Consider the following 22,762-nt stretch of genomic DNA (forward strand, 5'->3'; position numbering starts at 1 on the left):
TTTTTGGACGGTGATAAAGAATCTAATTTTGCCCTCCTTTCTTTCCTTGGTTCAACTGTGTCATTTTCTCTTCATACTGACATTGAAAAGGTCATGTTGTTTATCTCAACAGTATTTAAATTTAATTCTGAAACATACAGTACGTCTGAGTCAGTAAATAAGATAGCAGTTCACCAGCCGGCTGCCACCCAAGGCAGAACCAAACGAAACAGAGGCTGACATGTTCTTGAACTGTAGACCTCTTGCAGGCTTTAGGTGTAGACATGGCTTTGAAATAATGTTTATAACGCAAGAATAAACATCTCACATTCCCCACAGTCCGTGTGCCCATGGGAGGGTGTGCTATCCCCAAAGACTCAGCAGAGAGTACTTGTCCGCGTAGGGGTGCAGGAGTTTGCACCTGAATTAATTAGAACTGTGATTCTGCTGGGAGGATATTTCTTTGTTAAATTAAGTAGAGGGCAGACCTAGTGACTTGATTATGAGTTGTGAAACTACCGACTGAGGCTGAAAAGTGAACGTAAACATTATCATTGAAGCCTAAAGTTGTAAGGGGCTCTGTGTTAAGATGAAGATGATGATAATGATAGTTATTTTGATACCATTATTGTTATTCATTTCTTGAGCAGTGATGTGCCAGGCAACATATTAAGCACTTCACACACAGCAACTAATTAAATCCTCACAACAGCCTGTGAATGCAGGTGCTATAATATTATTTCATGTTATGGAAGAGGAAATGGAGGCTCAGAGAGGTTAAGTGCTCTGTCCAAGGTCACTCAGCCAGCATGTGATGAAGGTGAGGCTCCAAACCTCAGACAGTCTGGCTGTATTGGAGGGCACCAGAATGCCTAGGGCAAAAGGCATGGAGTTTAAGAAAGTCCTGCAGGTGACATCTCCATAGTGCTACACCTTTCTCTCATTCCAAATGGTTAGACTCTCAGCTCTATAGCATCCTTGATGAGCCCTGTTTCTCTTTGGATTCCCTTTGGTATTGGGAAGCCAGGTCTATTAGAGGCAGCCAGTTCCACTTTGTGGCCCTTCTAATTGATGCCAACTTATATACTAATATCAAATCAGCCTCCCCAGAACTGCTACTAGAGCCTCTCTCTCTGTAGAGCATCCTTTAGACATTTACAGATGCTGCCTTGTACCCTAGAACCCTGCGGTTGCCAGGTTAAGTCCTGCCCACCCCTTTCTGCAAGCATGTCCCATATGATATCACTTTGAAGTGCTTGTTGTTCTCCAGAACATCTATATCCATCTTAAAATACAGACAGGATTGAGCATAATATTCCTAACAGTGTCAGACCCTCAGTGAATGCAGTGAGTCAAACAGTCTCTTGATTATTCTAGAGCTGGTGAATTTGGACTAGTCAGTTTCCCTCTGTGATCCACTGTTTTGTCATCTATAATACAACGATGATAATAGTGCCAACATCAGAGGATTGTTACGATGCATAATGTGCTCAGTACATGCCTGGTATGTAATAGGCCTCGGGGAATCTTGATCATTGTTTTTGTTAGCGGTGTCATACGTTAATTAATGTCTCATGTGCAGGGTCTTTGAGGGGCAGAACAGTGTCGAGTCCTGCTGAAGCCATTCCTTAAGATAATGTCTGTATGTACACTCAGGGTTGGGGCGGGCCCTGCATGTCGTAGGCAGTATGACCAATTTCCTTGGGCCGTTTGGAAAAAGATCAAAAGGTAACCTGGATGCAAAGAGTGGGCTCTTTGTTCAGGAAACTGGGAACTTGAAGGTGGGACACACAACTCATTTGGTTTTTTGTGGGGCTATTAATGAGGTCTCAGAACATGAACCCGCCTTTTTTCACTTGGCCAGAGGAAGGATGCAAACTGGTCCCATCCCCACCGACGTGGAACCCCGGGGGCATGTGAGGTTCATGCTGTGGTTGTAGAGCAGCGGTTTTCAGAGTGTGGTCCCCAGGCCAACGGTATGAACATCAGCTGGGAAATTCAGGAATGCAGTTCTCAAGCCCCACTCCAGACCTCCGGAATCAAAAACTCTGGGGCTGGGTCCCAGTGTTCTGTGTTTAACAAGCCCCCCAGGTGACCTGATGTGTGTTCAAGGTTGAGAGTAGCTGCTGTGGAGTTTAGGGTTAAAAGCTCAGGCAGGGAAGCTAGACAGAGGTCAGAGGGAGGTAGCCTGTCTGTAAGTGGGAGACACTGGTCCTCTTTTTGGTCAGGGCGTGGGGTGGTGGCTTCTGGAACAGGTCACAGCCTCAGGAGCCTACAGAGGCCAGGCAGGTACTGTGGATGAGAGGAGAGGGCTGGAGAGAGGGAAGAGAGGGAGTGGTGGAGACAGAGGCAGGAAGCAGCCTCAGCATGGCTCCGTCTTCATGGTTTTCATGAGAAATCAGGATTTTTAGATGAAATCTCAACTCTTTTTTGATATATCAGCAACAAATTTTTTAAACATTAAACACCATTCAGGGCAAATAAAACATGTCCATGACCCACACGTGGCCGGTGAACTGTGAGTTTGTAACCTCCGGGGAGTGATGAGTGAGTCAAAGTCAGGTTGACATTTAGCCATTTCCCCTTAGTACTGGTTATTTGCAACCGACATCCATTCCAACTGGTTAAATATTTCGAATATCCCTGCTAAGCAGTAATGAACATAAAAGGTCTGGCTCCGTGTCTGGCTCATAAGAAGTGCTCAGGAAAAAGTAGCTGTTGTTATCGTTGGTAATATAAAAAGATCACAGTAATTAGTTAATTATCAACAAGCAGCTTCAACTCTTCTGCATTTGGTAGAATTTCCAACTGATCAATGTCTTGAATTCCCTCCTGTGGGTTTAACAATGACTTTCAAAGTACAGTGACTGGACTGGACTATATACTCTGAGATGTTTTGCCACCAGCTCTAAGGGAAAGCAAGCCCTGCCCTTGATCTTAGACTGAATTAGAAATAGCAATAAATGATGCTCCCCGCTCGCAATTGATCCCACCTGCTGGTGTGCTTTTTACATTGCAGATGCGGGCCTCTTAGAGCCCCCCAGCCCACATCCTAGGATTTTATATTTCTCCTTCCCCACTCCTTCTTAACTGTCTGCCACTCCCAAAAGGCCCGTGGCGAGAGTGTGCAGAGTTCCATGTGCCCTGTGGGATGTTAAAAGGCATGCGTGTACCCGTCACTGTTCCTGATTCATGCATGCTATTAAATAGAGTGTGGCGAGAGAAAAAACAAGGAGCAATAACAGAGGATGATATTCAAACATTAGTGAAGGGTGCTATTATTGGAGGTTCATTAAAATGAGTTTAAATGGTTTTTTTAAGTTGTTCTCAGCACCATCTTTTATTGTGGCAAGGAGCTGCTGGGAGAGTATTGTTTGAGACGGTACTGAAATACACTAGCTTCGGTGTGTTGTTGCAGGGTACAAGAGTAATTTTTTTTTAACTGTGCATCTGGTTGTGTCACTCTTTTGCTTAAAACTCCCCCAATAGCTTTCTGTAGCCCCAGGAGTGTCTGTTGCTCCTTGGCACATATGGCTCTTGAGGTCTTCCAAGGCCGGGCCTTTGTCCCCTCCCAGCTTCAGCTCCTGCCTCCAAGAACCAGCATTCCTGGGATTCTTTCAGATCCTCAAACACACAGTGTCTTTTCTTCCCTTGCTCCTTGTCCCTCTCCCTCGTTGAAGCCTAGAATGTCACCCACTCAGGGAGGCTCTTCTTGATCCCCGAGTACTGCTCCTATTCTATCAGCAAACTCATCACCTGTTGTTGTAATTACATGATCAATATAACGTTTGTCGGTGTGACTAGACTATTAGATTGTGACTTCCTCAGTGTCAAATTCCAATGCCTGCCATAAGGTTTAACACATCATAGGTGGTTGAGAATTTTTACTGACTGAATGAATGAATAAATGAATGGCCATGAAACAGGACGCTGTAATACACTGCGCTGTGGAACATGGGGCACTCTTTGGGGATATACATTAGAGTGCAGGGTGTTTTTCTTATGTACAGCAGGGTGTCTAAATAAACTGGTTGTTGTGTAAGTTACTACCCTATTTATAAAGGGCTATAATTTGGCTGCTGGATTGCAAGCTGTCGTGGCATCGTGTGGTTGTGCAGCGTGCGTCGGGAGAGGATGCTGGTGAAGGATGTGAAGATGCCATGCACGGAATCGTTGGGCTTTGGGTAGAAAGGGCTGTAGATTCCTGCAATCTAACCTTGCACAGTCCACTCCAATGTGACACGTGCCACGAGGTAGCCTCATGGAGAATCTTAAACTTCAGTGTGCACACACAAGTCATCTGGGTATCTGGTTAAAATGCAGATTCTGATTCGCCCAGTCTGGGGTTGGGCCCAAGATTCTGCATCTCTCAGAAGCTCCCAGGTGATCGGATGCTGCTGGACCACGGACTCCACTTTGTGTAGCCAGGGCTAGAACACGGTGCTGTCCCATGCAGCAGGCCGTGAGTTGACTGGAAGACCCTGTCGTGGTCGGTGTAGTGTGTGTAGGATGTGGATCCTGTGTAGTGAGGGCTGTAGTGAAGGGGTGTATAAGGGTGAGTACAGAATGTGCTGGTGGAACGTGGTTCAGGCCACACACGCAGCAGGCTGTTGTGGGTCAGCATGTGGTCGGGGGGAGGTAGTGGTTTGTGTTCTGAAGGGCAGCGTATGTCGCTGAGTGTGGCGGAGCAGAGGATTGGGGAGAGGTGTGTGTGGTTCTGTCCTGTAGTGGGGGTGCTGTCAGGTGCTGAGCCCTCCACCCAGTGGATGGTACCATTTGGTACTGTTCTAGGTGCTGGGGACACAGCAATAAAAATAGTAAAAATCCCTGCCCTCATGGAGCTTATGTTCTAGAAAGAGCAGGAAAAATAATAAACATAGAAACAAGTGACATATACGATGTGTTAGAAGCCGGTAAACATTATTGAGGAAACTAATGCAGCAATGGAGATTGGAAAGCAGGGTCATTGGGAGGTCAGTTTTAAATAGAGCAGGTGGAAAGCTTCACTGAGAAAATGACATTTCAGCAAATATAGGAAAAAGGGGAGGGAGGGAGGGAGCCATGTATACATCTGGGTGGGAGGGAAAGGTGGTTCCGGTGGTAGTGTCAGGTGCAAAGGCCCTGAGGCGGGAGCTTGCCTGGCATGTTCAAGGGAGGGCAGAGAGTCCAGGTGTCTGAGCTGAGGGGGTGAGTGAGAGAGGTGGGATCAGGAAGGCCACGAGGGGGGGAGATGGCGCAGGCCACTACAGGAACTTTGGCTTTTACACCAACTCATGAGCCAAAACAATAGCATAATCTGAATTTGGGTTTTAAAAGAATTACTCTGACTTCTGTAGGGGCAAGGGTGACGTTGGGGAGACTGGTAGTGAAGGTCTTGCAATAATCCAGGCAAGAGGTGATACGGACTTGGACAGGACGGAGTTGTTTGAGAGCCCCAGGTGGTGCTCATTTTGGCGTTCCCTGCCCCTCCCCAGTTCCTAGCACCTTGTGGGCACTCAGTAATTGCTCCATAGGGACATGAAGGGATGGGTGAACATGACTCCCTTCAGACTTCCCACATAATTGCTCCTCGAGTATAAAACATGGTAGCCAAGAGTTTGGGCTCGGTAGGAGAAGGATGAACTAAAGAAATAGGTTGTCAGAAAAGCTTCTGTCGTTCAGAGTGCTGGCTTGTGGGGTGGAAAGCAGGTCATGGTTGTGCACTGTGCTGGGTTTTCTCCTGTCAGTGTAAAGGACATGGCAGTATAGGAGGTTTCAGGTGCTGACATCTGTGACCAGGGAGTTGCCTTGCGTCTGGGCAATCCAGCTTAGAATTTCGCTGTACTGTAGCAGAGGGTGCATCGAGTCTACGCCATGGGCGAGCATGTTTTATTGCAGGATTTGTAGTACATGGGGCTATGATGTCATAGTACAAGATATGCTGGTGTAATATGTTTAAACTAAAATGCCTGATGGAGATTTTGATAGCATCCATGTATTGTCATGAATTACCTTAGTGTCACGAATTACCTGTCACCACTAGGTGACAGGACTAGTGGTGTCTGGAACACCTAACTAGGCAGAGGTATGAGCCCAGGGCTCCAGGCTCCAGCTGCCTAAGAAGATGACCTTGTATCAGCCTACCCAGCTAGCAGCGTAGAAGCCACTAGTAGAAAAGAGAGAGAAAGCTAAGTAGGCTTCATTAGAGTCCATGGAGTCTTAAGTGCTAGAGCGTGTGTACCGTGATCTGCCTGCTAGTAATCATGGCTCTATTACTCTTTCAAAATATGATCAATCAGATTGTCAATTGTTCTAAAATATGGTCAATCTGATCATGAATTATTCTAAAATATGGTGCATCTGATGGTCCGTTCTCTCTGGGCAGGGGTTGAGGAGTACAGCTAGATGAGAAGTAGACATTAAGAAGAGCCCTGACCTCGCTGCATTGTCTCATGAGCAACTATCCAGTTTTATCTAGACATGAGCAGCACACCCACCCCCTCCTTCCTTCCATTCTGCCCTGTGCGTCAGGCCTCACAAGCCCAAGCCCACCTGTGCGATAGACTGATTCCAGTCATTGCTGCCCTTGTTACCTATTCTTATCTTCACTTTACATAAAGCCCCATACTTTTGAGGCATCTATACATCCAGAAAGCCTGGAAATCTTGCAAACTATAAACGCAAAGCCCCTTGACCCATTCTACATTAGTATCATTTCCAAAATACTGTATAGGTTATCTGATCACATTCCATTGGCCATATTCTCTGAGAGTCTCAATGCTGAACGGCTTCAGAATCTAAATCATACCCACAGGACTTGGTTTCTCGGCAATTCTGTCATCTGAAAGCATTGTTTATATAGCTGAGGTCAAAAGCTTCAAGTACTGCGTTAATGAGCTGCAATTCTGTTCATGTGACATTCTCCTCCAAACCCAATTGCCCTTTACACTGGATGAGTAAGTGGCTCTGTGTGTGTGTGTCTGAATGTGTGTGTTTGATGTGCTGACATTTCTGAATTGAAGCCAGAAAATGTAACCTTTGTATGTTTGCTATTAAAACTCCAAATTCAAGGCTTATGAAAGGGATCTAACGTTTACTCAATATGACTTATTTAAGCATAGAATCTAACTCCCCCAAAGTCCTAAGTATTCAGGAGAACAATACCTTTTTGAAAATTGTGATTTAAAATAATTCTCATAAAACCTTTACTAATCAAATATACTGGAAAAAATATTGAGTTCTTGTTTGTGCTAGGCACTATTTTAAGTACCTTCCATGCATTACCTCATTTAATTCTCACAACCCTATGAGATAGGTGTCGTTATCACCATATTTCAAATGAGGGAATAGAGTTTGCAGAGGTTAAGACATTTTTTCAAGGTCTAGCAACTAGAAGGTGGCAGAGTCAGGACTTGAACCCTGGACTCTGCACTGCCTAAGATACTTGGAAAGATTATTAGAAGATACTTGGAGCCACTGGTAGGGTTTGTGGTTGCACTAATGGGAGCGAGCCATGATAACACCATCCAATGGTGTCTATTACATAATAGAAAAAGACTGAGTATTCTTACAATTCAAATGATTTAAAATTTATTTTAAAATATTGCAATAAACAAGTAGCATATTCACACCTTTTATAATCCACTGGCAGGGTTTTAAAAGATGCAAATCTTGCTTGTTCCTTAAGGCTTTGATTTTGAGGCTGACAAAGACAGCAGGCATTGACTAACCTCTGGAAGCCTGGCATGGCAGCATCTGAAATGAGACACTCAGAACAGGCTCACTAAGGAGCAGACGTTTCCCTACTCAATTCTGGTTGTTCATTTGGGGTTTCCAGAGTGAGGAGTTTGCAGAAATCTTAATAAAAATATTAGTCTACATTTATATACTGACTAACAAATAGCCAAGAGCCATTTAGGACACATAGCCTGGAGTCTGTCTGTTTATCTCTCTATCCACCCATCCATGGAGAACCCATTTAAACTGCAGATCAAAGCGAGCTCTCTTTAGATGGTTGGAATTGGCAGGTTCCTGGGCCAAGAGAAGTTCCTCATTCACTTGCTGTCTTAGTCTATTTTATGTTGCTATAACAGAATACCACAGACTGGGTGATTTATTAAAAAAAAAATTTAATTCTCATAGTTCTAGAGGCTGGGAAGTCCAAGGGTGAGGCGCCTACCTCTGGGGAGAGCCTTCTTGCTGTGTCTTCCCATGGCTAAAGGTGGAAAGACAAGAGAGCGTGTGTGCGTGTGCGTGCACAAGGTCGGGGAAGGGGGCCAAACTCATCCCCTTCATCAGGAACTCACTCCTGAGATAGCAGCATTAAGCTTTCATGACCAAATCACCTCTTAAAGGTCCTACCTCCCAACACTCATTGCATTGGGGATTAAGTTTCTAACACATGAACTTTGGGGGGCACAGTCAAACCACAGCACTTGCCAGGTGCATGACTCTGAGCTGTCCCCTGGCAGAGAAGCCAGCAGTTTGAGTTGAAATGGTAGAAGGGAAAGTCACATGCTGGGAGAGGGCATGAAACTGTCAGGGTATTTCTGGAAATAACTACTGACATATAATAAAACAGAAGTCCAAAATTGAAAGATTACCTTAGAAGTGGAATTCAACTGCTCCATTCTTTAGATGATCAAACAGAGGCCCAGAGATTTGCCCAAGTGACTTACACATGGAATATAATAGAACCAGCGCAGGAAAGCTGTCACTCCACTTAATGGATGCAGAGCTTTAACACTATTTATAGCAATAACATAAAAATGGATCAGGCATGTTCTATTAAATTATTCAATTTTACGGGAGAGTAGAGCCCTATTTTATTGATCTCATTTCATCCTCATGAGAACCCCATGGGATAGGTGCTGTCATTACCTCCTCTGTAAAGGTAAGGAATAGACTCAGAGAGGTTACCTAACTTACTTGCCTATGGTCACACAGCTAGTAAGGCTGAGTGCCAATTTAATTTAAAGTCCAATTTCTTCACCTCTAAAGCCCGTGCGTGCTCTTGGCCACTATAATGCTTATTCTTTCATCTACCAAACTCAATTGCACTGATGTGGGATTTAAATTGCTCTTAATCCAATCCTAAGTTTAAATATTTTCCTAGGAGATGGGCTCTGTTGGGTGAATATTCTTGAAGATCAGCTCCTTGAACTCTGCTGTCAAAACTGCACAGGTTGTAGTGCTCATCACAATACCCCAGAAAGGTATTGAACAAGTTGGGAGAACTTGTGATGACAAGAAAATGGATTCGGAGAGACTGGGTCAAGCAGGAAGAATGTGGATTGGCAGTCAGACAGACCCAGGGTTCAAACACCAACTTTGCCTCTTAGCAGCTGAGCAAAGATGGGCAAGTAAATTGACCCCTCGGAGCTTCCACAAATGCAGGCCCTTAGTCTTCCCAGTAAGTCCCTCTCTGAGTACCCTAGGCAAGTCCCCAAACCTTCCCTTTTCTGAAGTTCCCCCTACAAAGTTCCAGTCCTCTTGGTCTCAGCTGCTAACCCCATCTCCTGAGTCATGGGAAAAATTAAGGCTGTGGGCACCCATGGGTGGGTGGCCCTCAACTTCCTGGCCTTCCTTGCACCTGCATAGTCATCGTGACCTCTTTGACCTGCTTCCCTCTGTGTCTCAGCAAATATGTGTCCTCCCCTCCCCCATGTAAGACTTACCCTCCCCCCTGCTCTGGATTCCATGTGCTCATCTCCTCATGCACATCTTCCCTGTTTAGTGTGTGTCTACAGCTTCTCTCTGGAGTTACCAAAGCTCCAAAGAGGAACCTGATTTAAACTGACTTTTAAGCAATAAAATAAAATAAAATGTAAGTATTCAGATGTGGATGGATCATGGTCTTAAACAATGCCAACAGGAATTCATTTCTCTGTATCCTTTGGGATTACTTTCCTCTGCATTGACTTCACTCTTCGTTCTCAGAAGGCTTTCCCGGGCACAGAGCAACTCCCAACTTACATCCCATTACCTCACAACTTGTACCAAAAGCGAGCTTCCTTTTTACAAAATTCCCAGCAGCCTCAGACTCAATCTTATTGGAAGATATTGGGTCATGTGCCCATCTCCAAAGGAATCACTGTTCTAGGGGGATGGAATATGCTGATTGGCTGGGCCTGGGTCACCTGCCCCCTTAGCCAAGGGACTGGATCTAACCCTTTTTAAACCAGACATCTTGAGAGAGGAGAGGGAATGGGTCCTCTGAGACAAATAAAGCTACTATTACTGTAAGAAGGGGGAATGCCTGCTGGGTAGGCAAAAAACAGAAGCTGTCCACTCTGACTCTATCCTGGCCTTCTCCTTAGCACATAAACCTGGTAAGTCTTTTTCATCTTAAAAATCCCTTCCCTCAAACCTGGAATCCCTCCTTCCTGCTGCTAGGGCTACTGCTCTATCTTACTTTTCATACACACACACTTTTGAAAGAGTTGCCAGTTCTTACTATTTCCACTTGATGACAATTCATTCTTCCTTCAGTTTGGTGCAATCTGGCTTCTGCTCACACCATTGTATTGACATTTCTCTCCTTGAGTCATCAATGACCTGAAAACTGCCTCCTCTTATAGGCTTGTCTTATTTCTCTCAACCTCACCATGTTATTTTGTACTTTGATTTTCCCCCATTTAAAAAAAATCTGGAAAAATAAAATATTCAAGCAGGATCAAAAGCTGCACAGTGAAATTAGATTCCCTTCAGCCTTCACCTCTTGCTAGGCTCCTTGGTTCTTCCTCCCAGGGTCACCCACTGTGACCAGATTCTCATGCAACCTTCCAGGGAGGATGTATTCAAGCCCAGGAATAGCCCACATCACACACAAGGATGTTAGCAAGCAATTTCTGTACCTTGATCTACTCCCTTCTATCTAGGAGATTATTTCTTATCTGCACATCTAACTCTACTTCCTTCTTTTAATAGCTTCCTAGTTTCCTACACATGTTGAGTACATCCATAGGATAAATTCAGAGTCCCTTTCTCCTTTTTAAGCCCATCTTCTCTCTTGCTTTATGACACTGAGTGTTTCAGTCTGTTTTGTGCTACTATAAGAATACCTGAGAGAGGATAATTTATAATTTTATTTGGCTCACGGTTCTGGAGGCTGGGAAGTCCAAGACTGAGGTGCTGCACCTGGTGAGGGCCTTCTTGCTGCATCATAATATGGTGGAAGGCATTGCTTGGTGAGAGAGTGCATGAGAGGGGGCCAACTCACTTGCATAACAAACCCATTCCCACAAATAATGACATTAATCTGTTCCTGAGGGCAGAGCCTTCATGACCTAACCACCCCTTAAGTGAGTTCCCACCTCCCAACACTGTTACATGGGGGATTCAGTTTCCAACACATGAACTTTGGGGGACCCATTCAAATGGTAGCACCATACTCTATGGTTTTCCTCCTGCCTTCATAGCCACTCCCCATAGAAATTCCGACTCCATTAGGACTTCCGATGACAGTAAAATTCAAGACCTGCCTATGACCGAAAAGGGAATAAAAAAGCTTATTTCTTGTTTGTTTACAAGTGGAGTTTCTTCAAAACCTCCACAAGATGCTTCCCAAATGGCATATGCAAAACAACTCAGAGGTGGTGTGTGAATTTGCCCGAAAGCCTTCCCAAAGGAGGAAGGCTTAGGTGTGTATCCTTTCTGGCCCGGGCACTCATCTTTTTCTCACTTCCCCTAACTGGGAACCCTTGGGCCTGGCTTTATCTTGTAGCTCCCTCCTATAACTCACCAGGCTCGGTGAGAAGGTTTTTGTTTCCTGTCTTAAGTGGCAGGTCCTCATTATGCTTGTATTTGGAATGGGAAAATGCTGAGGTGGGTTGGGGTGCGGCAGAGCCTGCAGGACCTCTCTCCAGCCAGAGCAAAGCCACACCCGTCAGACTCGCTCACTGGGCAGGACCGGGTCAGTCAGCCCTCAGCAGCAGCTACCAGCTACCATGTCCAATATTTGATGTGCATTCATCAAGTCATCCCCACTGCACTCTAAACGGTAGGTCCATGAGATCCATCTGACAATAATAGAAAATTTGAGCTTAGGGAGCGTAGCTAACGTGCTTAAAGGTTGTACAGCTGGGAACTGATGGAGCCAGGATTGGTACCCAAGTCAACTTAGCTTTTAAGTCCATGCCTCACAATGAGATATATATTATGAGGTAGTAGGGTACAGTGGAAAGCCCGTGAACTTTGGAATTGAACAAACAGGCTCTGGATCTTGGCTCTCCTGCTCAACTCCATATGACCCAGAACAAGTTGTTTAACTTCTCAAATTATCTGTTAGGTGGAGATAATCCTTTTCCTGCCTGTCTCACAGACTTGTGGGAATCAAAGCTATAAAAACATAGGCAAATACAAGGGATAATTACTATTTGAGGGCAAGTTTGTTTGAAGCCAGCAATGTGGGTTTAGGATGAATGGTGAAGAACAGATAAGAAAAAAAAAAAAGATACTTTGTTGACATGGGAAAATGTGTAAAGTGCATTTTATCTAGTTTCTTTTTAAAAAGCAGGCAAAAGAATAAAGTAATGATTCCACATTTGTTTAATGAATAAAAAGCATCCATCTATCTCTTCATCCAGCCGTCTAGGACACAGACCAAGATGTTAACAGAATAAAGATGGGGGTGATGGAATTACAAAGGGTTTTGTTTATTTTTCTTGGTACTTTTTAATAGCTTGTTTATTTCTGTAATAAACTGACAGAAGAGTCCGACTCTCTTGTCAGATCTAGGATCAAATCATAGACACTTAAACTCTCTAAACCTGTTTCCTCCTTGGATACCGAGGACTTAATGGAGCTATTGAGGAGACCAAAGGAGAAAATGCTTGTAAAACACTTAGCACAGTATCTGGCTTATGGTGAGCACTTAAATACACTATTATTCGTCCATTCCATAATATCGTGCGCCTGCACTGGGTCTTTGAAATGCAGTGGTGAGCAAAACAGATGTGACTTTGCCTCTCATGTAGGTTACAGTCTAGATGGGACTATAGACAATCAACAGAGAAGCAAAGAAATAAACATGCAATTATAGTCTGAGATATGTCAGATGCTTTATTTCTATGGAAGAAATGACCAGGATGCCCTGAGAGAGAAGACCTGGAGGAGAGGATGAAGGATCCACTTCATTTGGAGGTGATCCGGAACAGCCCCTTGGAAGGGGTGGCAGTTCAACTGAGATCTAGAGGAAAGTGAAACGTTGTGGGTTATTTTTAAATAAACATTTTTTTTTAAAAAAAAGCAAAACAAAACAAACTTGCTGTCAAATGCAAAAGACCCTCTCCTGCCGACTTCCTCTTAAATAAACACAAGAGGTAAAATATCCCTGATTGTAAAGGACCTTCATTATTAGCAGAAAAAGGAGACTTTAATCTTTCTATTTTTCTGCCAAAGGCCAGACCATGCTGAATATTGTCTGACTCTACTTGGGAGAAAACCCTTGGTCTACAAATGACTTTTTACGATGATCAAATGTGTATGCAGCTAGCTCTGTGCTTAGCTGGCTGGTTCTCTCTGGGTGGGTCCCTCATGTGTTCTGCTCTGGGAAACTGGAAGGCATAGAAATGACCCTGAATTTCACCAAATGTGCACATTTGAAAGAATAAAATAAAAAAGACTTCTTTGTCTTTTTGCCTAGGCTATCTAGCTTGGATGTCTTTTCATTGTGACCTTCTGATCTTGTTATTCTGAAGATGCCGTGGTGTCTCGACGGCGGCTGGGCAGGCAGCTCCCCTGGGCCATTAGCCTCATGTTATCAAACTCGATTAAGCAGCGAGCAGCATGGGATGGGCCTTTATCCTCCTCTCCAGCGCCTCTCCCTGTCTCTCCCATCTTTTCCCCTCCATTTCCTCCCTAGACTCTTTCCTTCCCTCCTCCAAAGAAGTAATGTCTTTCCTTCGGGTACCACTCAACTTAGATGTCTCTTCCTCCCGATAGCATCCCTCGCCCTGCGTAGGCTCCTCTCCCCTGTGGTCAACAGCAGCACCTGTCGCGTGGTACCATGCAGTGGCCTGTGTGTGCATCTCTCTCCTCGTCTAGACCCCAAGCTCAAAGAGGACAAGGACAGGGATTCTCTTATGTGTCATTGTATTTCCAGTGTCTGGCATGCTGCTAGGCAGAGGATGTTCAGGACCCAGCTATCAGCCCTCCTCATCATCCCTTAGCACCAAAGTACACACCAAGGCAGCCACTTGGGAGCTCTTGTCTTAGAGTTTTTGACTCAGATGAAGCATGTTAAACAGCATCAGGCTGGCCTTACCAATTTGGCCAAATACTCCCATTCTCTTTATTTCTATTTTTTCCCCTTTCTTCCATGGTAATAACACTCTCATTTAAAACAGCTTTCATAGATTCTTATTATAAAATAATATTAACAATACCTATTGTGATTTAAATTTTAAAAAGTACAACCAAGCATAAGGGAGAAGGGAGAAAAATTCAAACAATCTGTAACTCTCCTAACCTCTATAAGCATACATATAAAATGTGTACAGATATGACATGTAACTGGTGTATATAATTTATAGAATGGGAACATATTGTACACACTGTTAGTAATTATATATAACTATGTCAGTTAATATTCTTCTATATCTTCTTTTAATTTTTAAAAAGTGTTTTGCATGGTAATACTTCAAATAGATGTATCATTATTTATTTAACTCTTTTCCCTATTGCTCTATAGTTGATTCCAATTTTTTTTTCCCCTCTAATGATTCTTTGATGAACGTCCTGTGTCTTGATGTGATAAACCCAGGAGCACAGAGGAGGGATCAGGAGAAGCCTCCAGGAGGAAGCGACATTCTTCTGGAGAGGGAAAGGGTGTGTAGGAGATAGCTGGGGGAAGGGGGGAAGAGTGGGAGGTGAGTGTTCCTGGCAGAGGAGACAAAGACTTGGAGGTGAGAGAGTGCATGCGTGTTCTAGGAACTGGAACTGTTTCAATACAGCTGGAGGGTGTGTCGAGGGTGGGGGTGTGGGCTGTTGTCCAGGTGACCGGAGCCAAGTCCTGAACGACCCTGTTAGCCATGCCAGGGAGTGTGGGCTTTGGGCATTGGGGAGCCCTCGCAGGCAACAGCAGCATCTTTGAAAGATCCTATGGCTACCATGGCTGAGCCAACTCCACATTGGACAACTTGACTCTGTTATTAACACAGTGAAACAGAAATTAGAAAGAAGAGAAGGAAAAAAAAAAAAAGATCTATGTGTAACAGCTCACAGATAAGCTTTCCAACCTGTCTAATCTTAAATTCAGGAGCATGATTCAACAAGTTAAAATTCTTACTCCCTTCTCCAGCCCTGGAAGCAGCACCTGGGATTTAAATAATGTAGTTGGTTTCCGGCTTCCCTCCCTGTTCCAGGAGCCCCATTGGTGCACCCCGATGACAAGGGGGTTGGATTTTCTTTTAGTAGCTGAGTGAGGCTGAAGGGTTCACCCAAGACAGCCAGGGAGGCAGGTGTGGTCCACGCTGCGTTTGTAATTAGATCCCAGCCACCAAGCGGCCCGTTCTCCAAGGACACAGCAGACGGGAGCTGATCCGGCTGTGCCTCCCAAGGGCTGACGTCTCCATTTAGGGAAGCGCTCCTGAAGCTAATGGGCAGTGACAGCTCCATTTGAAAAACACAGAAACACTTAACAGGGAGGCTGTGATCTGCCAGTCCCGTAAGCTGCTTATTAGCAGGGAAATCACGCTCCCGGTGTATCGTGCCCCCTTGGCTAACCCCTGTGCTTGCGTCTCCTCTGTGCTATCTCACTTAAAGATTTCATTGTTCTCCCAGGCAGTGGGGGGGAGGGGGGTGGGGGAAGGGGCTGTGGAGCTGCCAGAAGCTGTTTCTCTGTCTCCCATCACAGCCCCGGGGGAGGCCCCTGCAAAGCGACAGCCTTCTGGTGCGGATGGGAAATGGATGGTTTTTAAAGAAAAATGGTCTCTGAAGACTCTCTGTGTCTCAGCTAATGTGCTTCCTACGCTGGCTGGCTTGGGTCCCAACACCCAGGCCAAAGAAAAACACCCACAGGTCTGCCTTATAACGGGCCACACGGACCGTCCCTGCCACCCGCCCCTCTGTATCTTCTGCTCCACAACCCAGGCCACCATCCTCTCCTCTGGGTGATTGCAGGCGTCTCCCGCTCCATGTCCCTGCCACCAGTCTAACTCCCCAGTCCTCTACAGTCCCCACGCTGCAGCCAAGCGGACTCCGGCATCCTTGACAACTCCGCGAGAATCCCAAATTTATCATAAATGAAACCAAGTATCTGATTCTCCCACAAATATGCTCTGTTCCTATTGTCCTCACTCACCAAAGAGCTCAGGCCAAGAGTCTTGGCGTCACCAACAACTCCTCTCCTCCTCTCATACCTTCAGCAAAACTTGTCAACTCTAAATGCAAAATGTGCCCCAAGTCCAAGTGCATCCTTCTGTCTTCCCAGCGATCACCTTCCTCCCAGCCTTCATCATCTCTTACTGAGATTATTGCAACAGCCTCCCAACTGGTCCCGCTGTTCCCATTCCTATTCTGTACACTGCACCAGTGATCCTGTTTAAACATAAGTCAGATCCCATCACTCGGGGCTCAGAATTCTCCAGCGCTTCTCATCAACCCAAGATGAAAATCCTCTGTCCTTGCATGGCCAGCGTGGACCATGCTCTAGCTCCTGGCACCCTCCGTGCCCTTTCCTATCCTCCCCCCGGTCACTCTGCTCTGGCCACACTGGCCTCATTGGTGTTTGGTGACTATGCCGAGCACTCTCTTGTCTTTGGGCCTTTGCACATACAGTTGCCTCTGCCTAGAATGCTTTTCCTCCGGACATCCAAAGGGCAGCCTCCCTCCCTTCACTGAGGTCTTGCTCCAAGATCATTTCCTCAGAGCTTCATTTCACCTTATTGAAAATGACATCACCCTTACTCCATCCCCTGACCTGCCTTTATTTTTCTTAACATCACTTATCTCCATCTAGCGCTAAAAAATATATGTACATTTACAGTTATATTTCTCTTTGTTTGTTGCCTTTCTTCCCCAGTAGAACGTGAGTTCCATGAGGCATAGGTTTTGTACCATGTGCTACTAGCACGGGGCCTGGCACAGAGTAGATGCTCAATAAATATTTGTTGAATGAGAAAATGAATAAACAAGTGAATGAATCTGGACAGTAATCCTAGCCACACCAAGCTGACCCCGAGAGTTCATCCTTTTGTGGGAGTTTTCCCCACTGGCCAGCAGAACAGACCCCTGGTCTTGATAATGTGGCTGAGGGTCACTTTCTCTGAGACTCTAAAGCCAAGATTTCAAGACAGCTGAAACATTTTAGCTTGGAATGACAAATACGTCTCTTTAAGCCTGAGATGAGTCTTTTACAAATTCAAGGCCATTTCCTCAGTATTTAAAACTTAAGCACCGTGAAGATACCCCAGCGTAGGAAGCGTGTGCTGTCTGTAGGGATTTGGAGTAGAGAACGAGAACCTTACTTGCCGCTACGATATGCTGAGCCCCTACTTGGAGCCAGGCACCGTGCCAGTCACGTGCATTATCTCATTTTATCCTCATACCACAACCCCATGGGATAGGAATTAGAATTGTCCCTGTTTCACAAAAGAGGAAACTGAAGCTTTAAGGAACTTGCCCAGAGTTGCACAGCTGGTAGGCAGCGTGCTGCCAGGGTTCAAATTCGTGTCTGCGAAATACAGACCCCTGGGCTCACCCAAATAAGAAGAAAGCAGGAGGCCGAGGCTCTTGGAGAGCTAAGTTCCTTTGCCTTCCTTAACTATAAGGCTTTGGAAAGAAGCTTACAGTCCTTGACTTTCTCAATGAGCCTTTACTCTTCCAACGACTGCAGTTCAGTGGCAGCCTCATTCCTCATCAGGATCCTCCCAGTTGCCAAATGCGGTGGCCCATTTTCAGTCCCTCTCCTGCTTAACTTCTTGGAGATATTTCAGTGATAACAATGCCCTTCTCCCTGGGTTCCTCTCAGTCTTTAGCTTGTCTCCTGCTCTCTCCTGGTTCTCCTCCTACCTTCCTGAGACAGCTTTAGGGGCAATTTTATCACTGGCAGATGGAAATAAAATACCTACGTGATAGAGTTGTTACGTGAGTTTAAAAGGTCACGTATGCAAAAACACTTAGCAAATGTTTGTTGCGTAGAAAGTGCTCAGTGGTTTTTATTACTATTATCTTTATTCCATCCTTAAACTTTTTTTTCGAGACCTCTCTCTTGAGCTTCAGAACCTCTACTTCTGATTCCCGCTGCTCCACATCCGGACTGACCCCTCAAAGTTGTCATGTCCAAAAGGGAAATAGCCATCTTTCTAAAATCTCCCACTTTCTCTGTCTCCATGGTTCATACCAGTGCATTCTCTGTCATTCAAACCAGAGACCTCGTCGTGTCATCCTTGACTGCCTGTGCCCTGCCCAGCTCCGTTGCTCAGTCAGCCACCAGCCCGTCCGCTGCACTTGCAGAAATGGCGCCAGGAGCTTGCGCTCTAATGTCAGACGGACCTGACTCACCTTGCAGCCCTGGTATACGTTAGCCGTGTGACCTGGAACAAATTACGTAATCCCCCTGGCCTCAGTTCCCCCATCTATAAAATGGGGTTGATCATAATGCCCACTTCATAGGGTCGTTGGGAAGGTTAAATAAGGTAATGCGAGGAAAGAGCTTTCCAGGGTACCTGGCATATGGCAAATGCGTTATAAAAATTAGCTGTCATCACTATTACTACTACTACTACTACTATTATTATATTATTAGGTTGTAGTTACCTCCTGTAGACACTATGTTTGAAACACTTAGGGCTTTTGTGCAAATGGGTTTTGGTGTCAAAGAACAAAGAGCAAGGAACCCCAAATTTAGTGACAGGTTTCTTCTTAGTAGGCGATATTAGCATGTGGATGTGGGTGTGCACTCATGCACACACATACACACATGTACGCGTGGGTTATGTGCCCCAGTTGGGGGCTTTTTCATATAGAAGGACCCGCAGGATGGGTGAGAAATGCGATGGTTTTCTCTCTAGAACCTGATTGCCTCACCAAGCACTGGTTTGTATTTCCTCCCACACTCTTCCTTCCTATTTGGAGAGAGGATGGCTAAGTTTACCTCCTGGCACCTTGTACTTAAGGGTCAATGACTGATGCAGCTAACCAGCCTCGCGGTTACCCAGGCACTGCAGGCATCAGACCCAGGTTTTGCAGTTGGGATCTTTCTCCACTGACTGGAGTTTTTAAACTATGCTGTGTTGAGCTGGAAACATCTATTGTTCCTGATTGAGAGCCAGAGGACAGTACTTTGAGGGATCCGCTGCTATAAATATTGGGATCTCCCAGGTGACGTATAAATGGGTCATGACTTTGCATCTTGCATTACATGAAGCATCACAGGTACTTTAATCTCATCTTGCCCAACAGATGAGCTTGGCTGACTCCTTGGGGTGGGGAGGGAGGGAAATGCACATGCCGCTGGCCCCACCATCTCATGCCTTTGCCATACATCTCCTAACTACCTGGAAGAACACCAGGGGCAGCTCCTGATCTATAGCAACTGAAGGTCAGGAGCCCAAGGTCATGCACCGAAGGTCAGGAGAATTTTGCATTTTATGTTGCTCTCATTTCTAATCATGAAAACAACCTCTCTGAGTTTCTTAAAGGGAATGGATTGGAGAAAAATCACACCCAGTTATGCTAGGTTCTGTTTTGTTTTGGCTTTCGTTTTTTTGTTTTTCTTTGTTTTTGTTTTTTCCCCACCCACCACAAGTTCTTTTCTTCCCCTCTCATAGTGTGGGCGAAATGCTGAAAACTTCGACCGATTTTTCACCCGCCATCCACCAGTCCTAACACCTCCTGACCAGGAAGTCATCAGGAATATTGACCAATCAGAATTCGAAGGATTTTCCTTTGTTAACTCTGAATTTTTAAAACCTGAAGTCAAGAGCTAAGTAGATGTGTAGATCTCCGTCCTTCATTTCTGTCATTCGAGCTCAACGGCTATTGTGGTGACATTTATTTTTCTCATTGCCAAGTTGCATCCATGTTTGATTTTCTGATGAGACTACAGTGACCGTGTTTCGGGACCCAAATGTCCTCAGGTAGTTTGGAGCATCTCTACGAGATGGGATTATGCAGATGGCGTATGGAAAATGCTGCTGCATAATGAACACATTATCGAAGTCCTCTTACGATTTATTTTGCGCAGCATGTCAGCTAAGTAGACCCAGCGGGGAAAGAAAATGCCTGCTTTCTTCCCCTCCTTTACTGCACTGCCATCTTCACCCCAACCATCCAATCTAGATCCTTCCTACAAAATTCGTGGATAATCGAATGCTGGCAGTATTCTTCCACTTCCTGGAGCTTGGCTTGTATCCAAGTATATGGTTGCTTTGGCCTAGAGGGAATCCCTCTATTCTATCTGTTCTGGAGGCATCAGAGCCTTGAAAAGAACATGCTCAAAATAAAATTTTATGTGTTATTTTTTTAAACTCAAAGGTAAGAAGATTATCTACGTTCTAAAATTTCAAGAGTGTGCTTCTGGATAGTTTCAATCTAAAAGCACTTCAGGGGGGTCAAAAGGCAACCAGCTTGGGTGCTACCTCAGTGTTGTACTTTCTAATACTCTTTGTCTCTGGTCACCTTCATCCCCAAACTACTGGACAAGGGCATTTGGCACCACTCCCTGAAAGAACACGGTCACTCTAGCAAGGTCCCAAAGGGGCCATGGTCTTACATTACATTTCAAACTTTATTTGCTTTGGGGTTTTGTTTCTGTTGTTGTTCAAATGCAAAAAAAAAAGGAAAAAGAAAAAGAAAAGTGACTCACTTTGTTACACATGCTTTAAAATATGTGTCCAAATGTTATTAGCCACAATGACCTGCTTTGATTTTACCAAGAAGACGGTTCTGGAGCCTGGCAGCCCCATGCCTGTGGGGATTTGCCTAGGTTTGTCACTGGCTTTGGAAAGTCAATTAAGTGCTCTGAGAAAGATGCCATTTCTTGAAACAAAGATGGTTGTTGTAGTCTTCACTTTGTTGTTTTGCAAGATGTTTGTGGAAATGTTCATTTGTACCTGGATATCTGTTATGTGCCCTTTTTCTTCTAGCATCGAGATACAATAAAAAAAAAAAGAAAGAAAGAAAAGAAAAGAAGAAGAAATGCTATTTCAAGGAAAACTGATCTTTTTGAAAAATGTGGACCCCGTCTACAAAGTGGGGCCTGAGGAAGGAACTCGGGAGAAAGGAACTAAATCCAGAGCTTAACCTTGGCCCCAGTATTCAGCCAGTCAGAGAGGCAGGGGCTGTGGACCATTCAGGGACTCCTGGTGGCCTGTAGTGGGGTGGGATGACCTGGCCAGAACCTCCACGGATGTTGGAGCCCAAAGCCCACACTTCTCCCAGGCTGGCTGGGAACATGAATGGGGCTCTTGACTTTCTTATGAAAATCACCACTCCTGCCAGCTTGGACTAAATATTCTTTCTAGCAAGCAGCTTTGTGAGCTCCCCGAAGCCCAACGAAACCCTTGGGTGGGAGAAACTTCATTTCTTTCTGAGCGGATTAAGACAGCAGGTCTCATCCTTGCCTACCACGTTCTGCTATTCTCAGGCAGCCCTAAAGAGAATTCTTATCACGGTTCAAGCGATTTCCAGAAGTTCCAGGGCTTCTGAGGGACCATCAAGGGAACACTGAAAACTTGACTAATGTCCTTGAAGTCAGACTTCTTCTCCTTAAGAAAACCATGATATGGATTTCCCCTTAGGCAACGTCCCCTGTAGGTCATCTTTCTCTGCCCTTTGATTGCTTCAGGCTTGGGGACCATCCCTGCTGTTGCCACCATGGTAGCAATCTAGACCTAAAGTGAAGCCCACTTGAAGTTCTAGCTGAGAAGCTTAGGAGGTTAGAGAAGGAGGAAAATTGGGGCAAAATTCCCTCATTTTATTATTGGGGAAACTATGGTATGAAGAGAGGAAGTAACTTGCCCAAGGTCAGTCAGCTGGGATACAAACCCAGGCTTCCTGATTCTCAGCCTGGGACTCTTTCTGCTCTCTAGCAACATAACAGGCATCTCTGAGTCATACCCACCAACAGGCAAGTTATTTGAGGTCCTTCGTCTGGCTGTGGGGTTGTGTTCTCATTTTGCTTGGACCTGCTCTCAGGAAGACAAAAACCATGGAAAAACATTGGGCCATTGACACATGATCTGAGACAACTTTAGAGAACAATGTAGGATGGATGGATAGAAAGATTGATAGATAGATAGATAAAATATAATGTATATGTATACTGCATTCTACATTTTCCAAATTCTTGCCATTATTTTTCAAAAGTTTAATAGTTTGCAGAAATAGATACTCAAGCCAAAGTCTCTATTCCCCTAGCACACCTTCCTGAGGATTGGTCAGAGAAGGACGGAAGGAATCAGTAGTCAGAATTCCTACCATTTCCTTTTCTATCCATATTTCCAGTGCAGGGAAGTCTGAGAAACAGAGCTCTAAGAAAACATAGGACCACAGCCGCAGTGACCTTCTTGGGGGATTAATAGGAGGTCAGTGAAGTTAATAGCCCTCCTTGGATGAATGCTACTATTTTCATGTGGCTTCAGATGCTATCAACCCCAAAGGAATTATCCCAACAGAGAGGCCTATTCTTCCCCAGCTTCTAGGATAAGATCCAGGAGTATTTTCTAGGGGAATCTGCCCACAGGACAAAGTCCATAAGGGCAAGTCCTGTCTGGACCATGTGGCTATCTGAAGCATTAGTCTTCACCAACACAAGAAACGGGGAAGGGCTTCCAAAGTTGGGGCTGGTGAGAAGCAAACT

The 22,762-nt window shown here is 45.0% G+C and overlaps 1 protein-coding gene across 2 annotated transcripts in view; it reads left to right on the forward strand.

Moving 5' to 3' along the window:
- PRKCB (protein kinase C beta) overlaps nt 1-22,762 on the forward strand; it is a 294,889-nt gene that overhangs the window by 269,271 nt on the left and 2,856 nt on the right. The window contains exon 17 of one of the 2 annotated variants that reach the window (XM_045542805.1): nt 19,731-22,762. This exon is cut by the window's right edge and continues 2,856 nt beyond it. The exons of the other annotated variant lie outside the window; for it this stretch is intronic. Within the exon in view, the coding sequence (XP_045398761.1) occupies nt 19,731-19,889 (159 nt within the window). The 3' untranslated portion in view covers nt 19,890-22,762. The remainder of the gene's footprint in view (nt 1-19,730) is intronic. 2 annotated transcript variants of the gene reach the window in all.

This window comes from Lemur catta, chromosome 2 (assembly GCF_020740605.2).
Source record: "Lemur catta isolate mLemCat1 chromosome 2, mLemCat1.pri, whole genome shotgun sequence".
In the NCBI taxonomy this organism is placed as follows: domain Eukaryota; kingdom Metazoa; phylum Chordata; class Mammalia; order Primates; family Lemuridae; genus Lemur; species Lemur catta.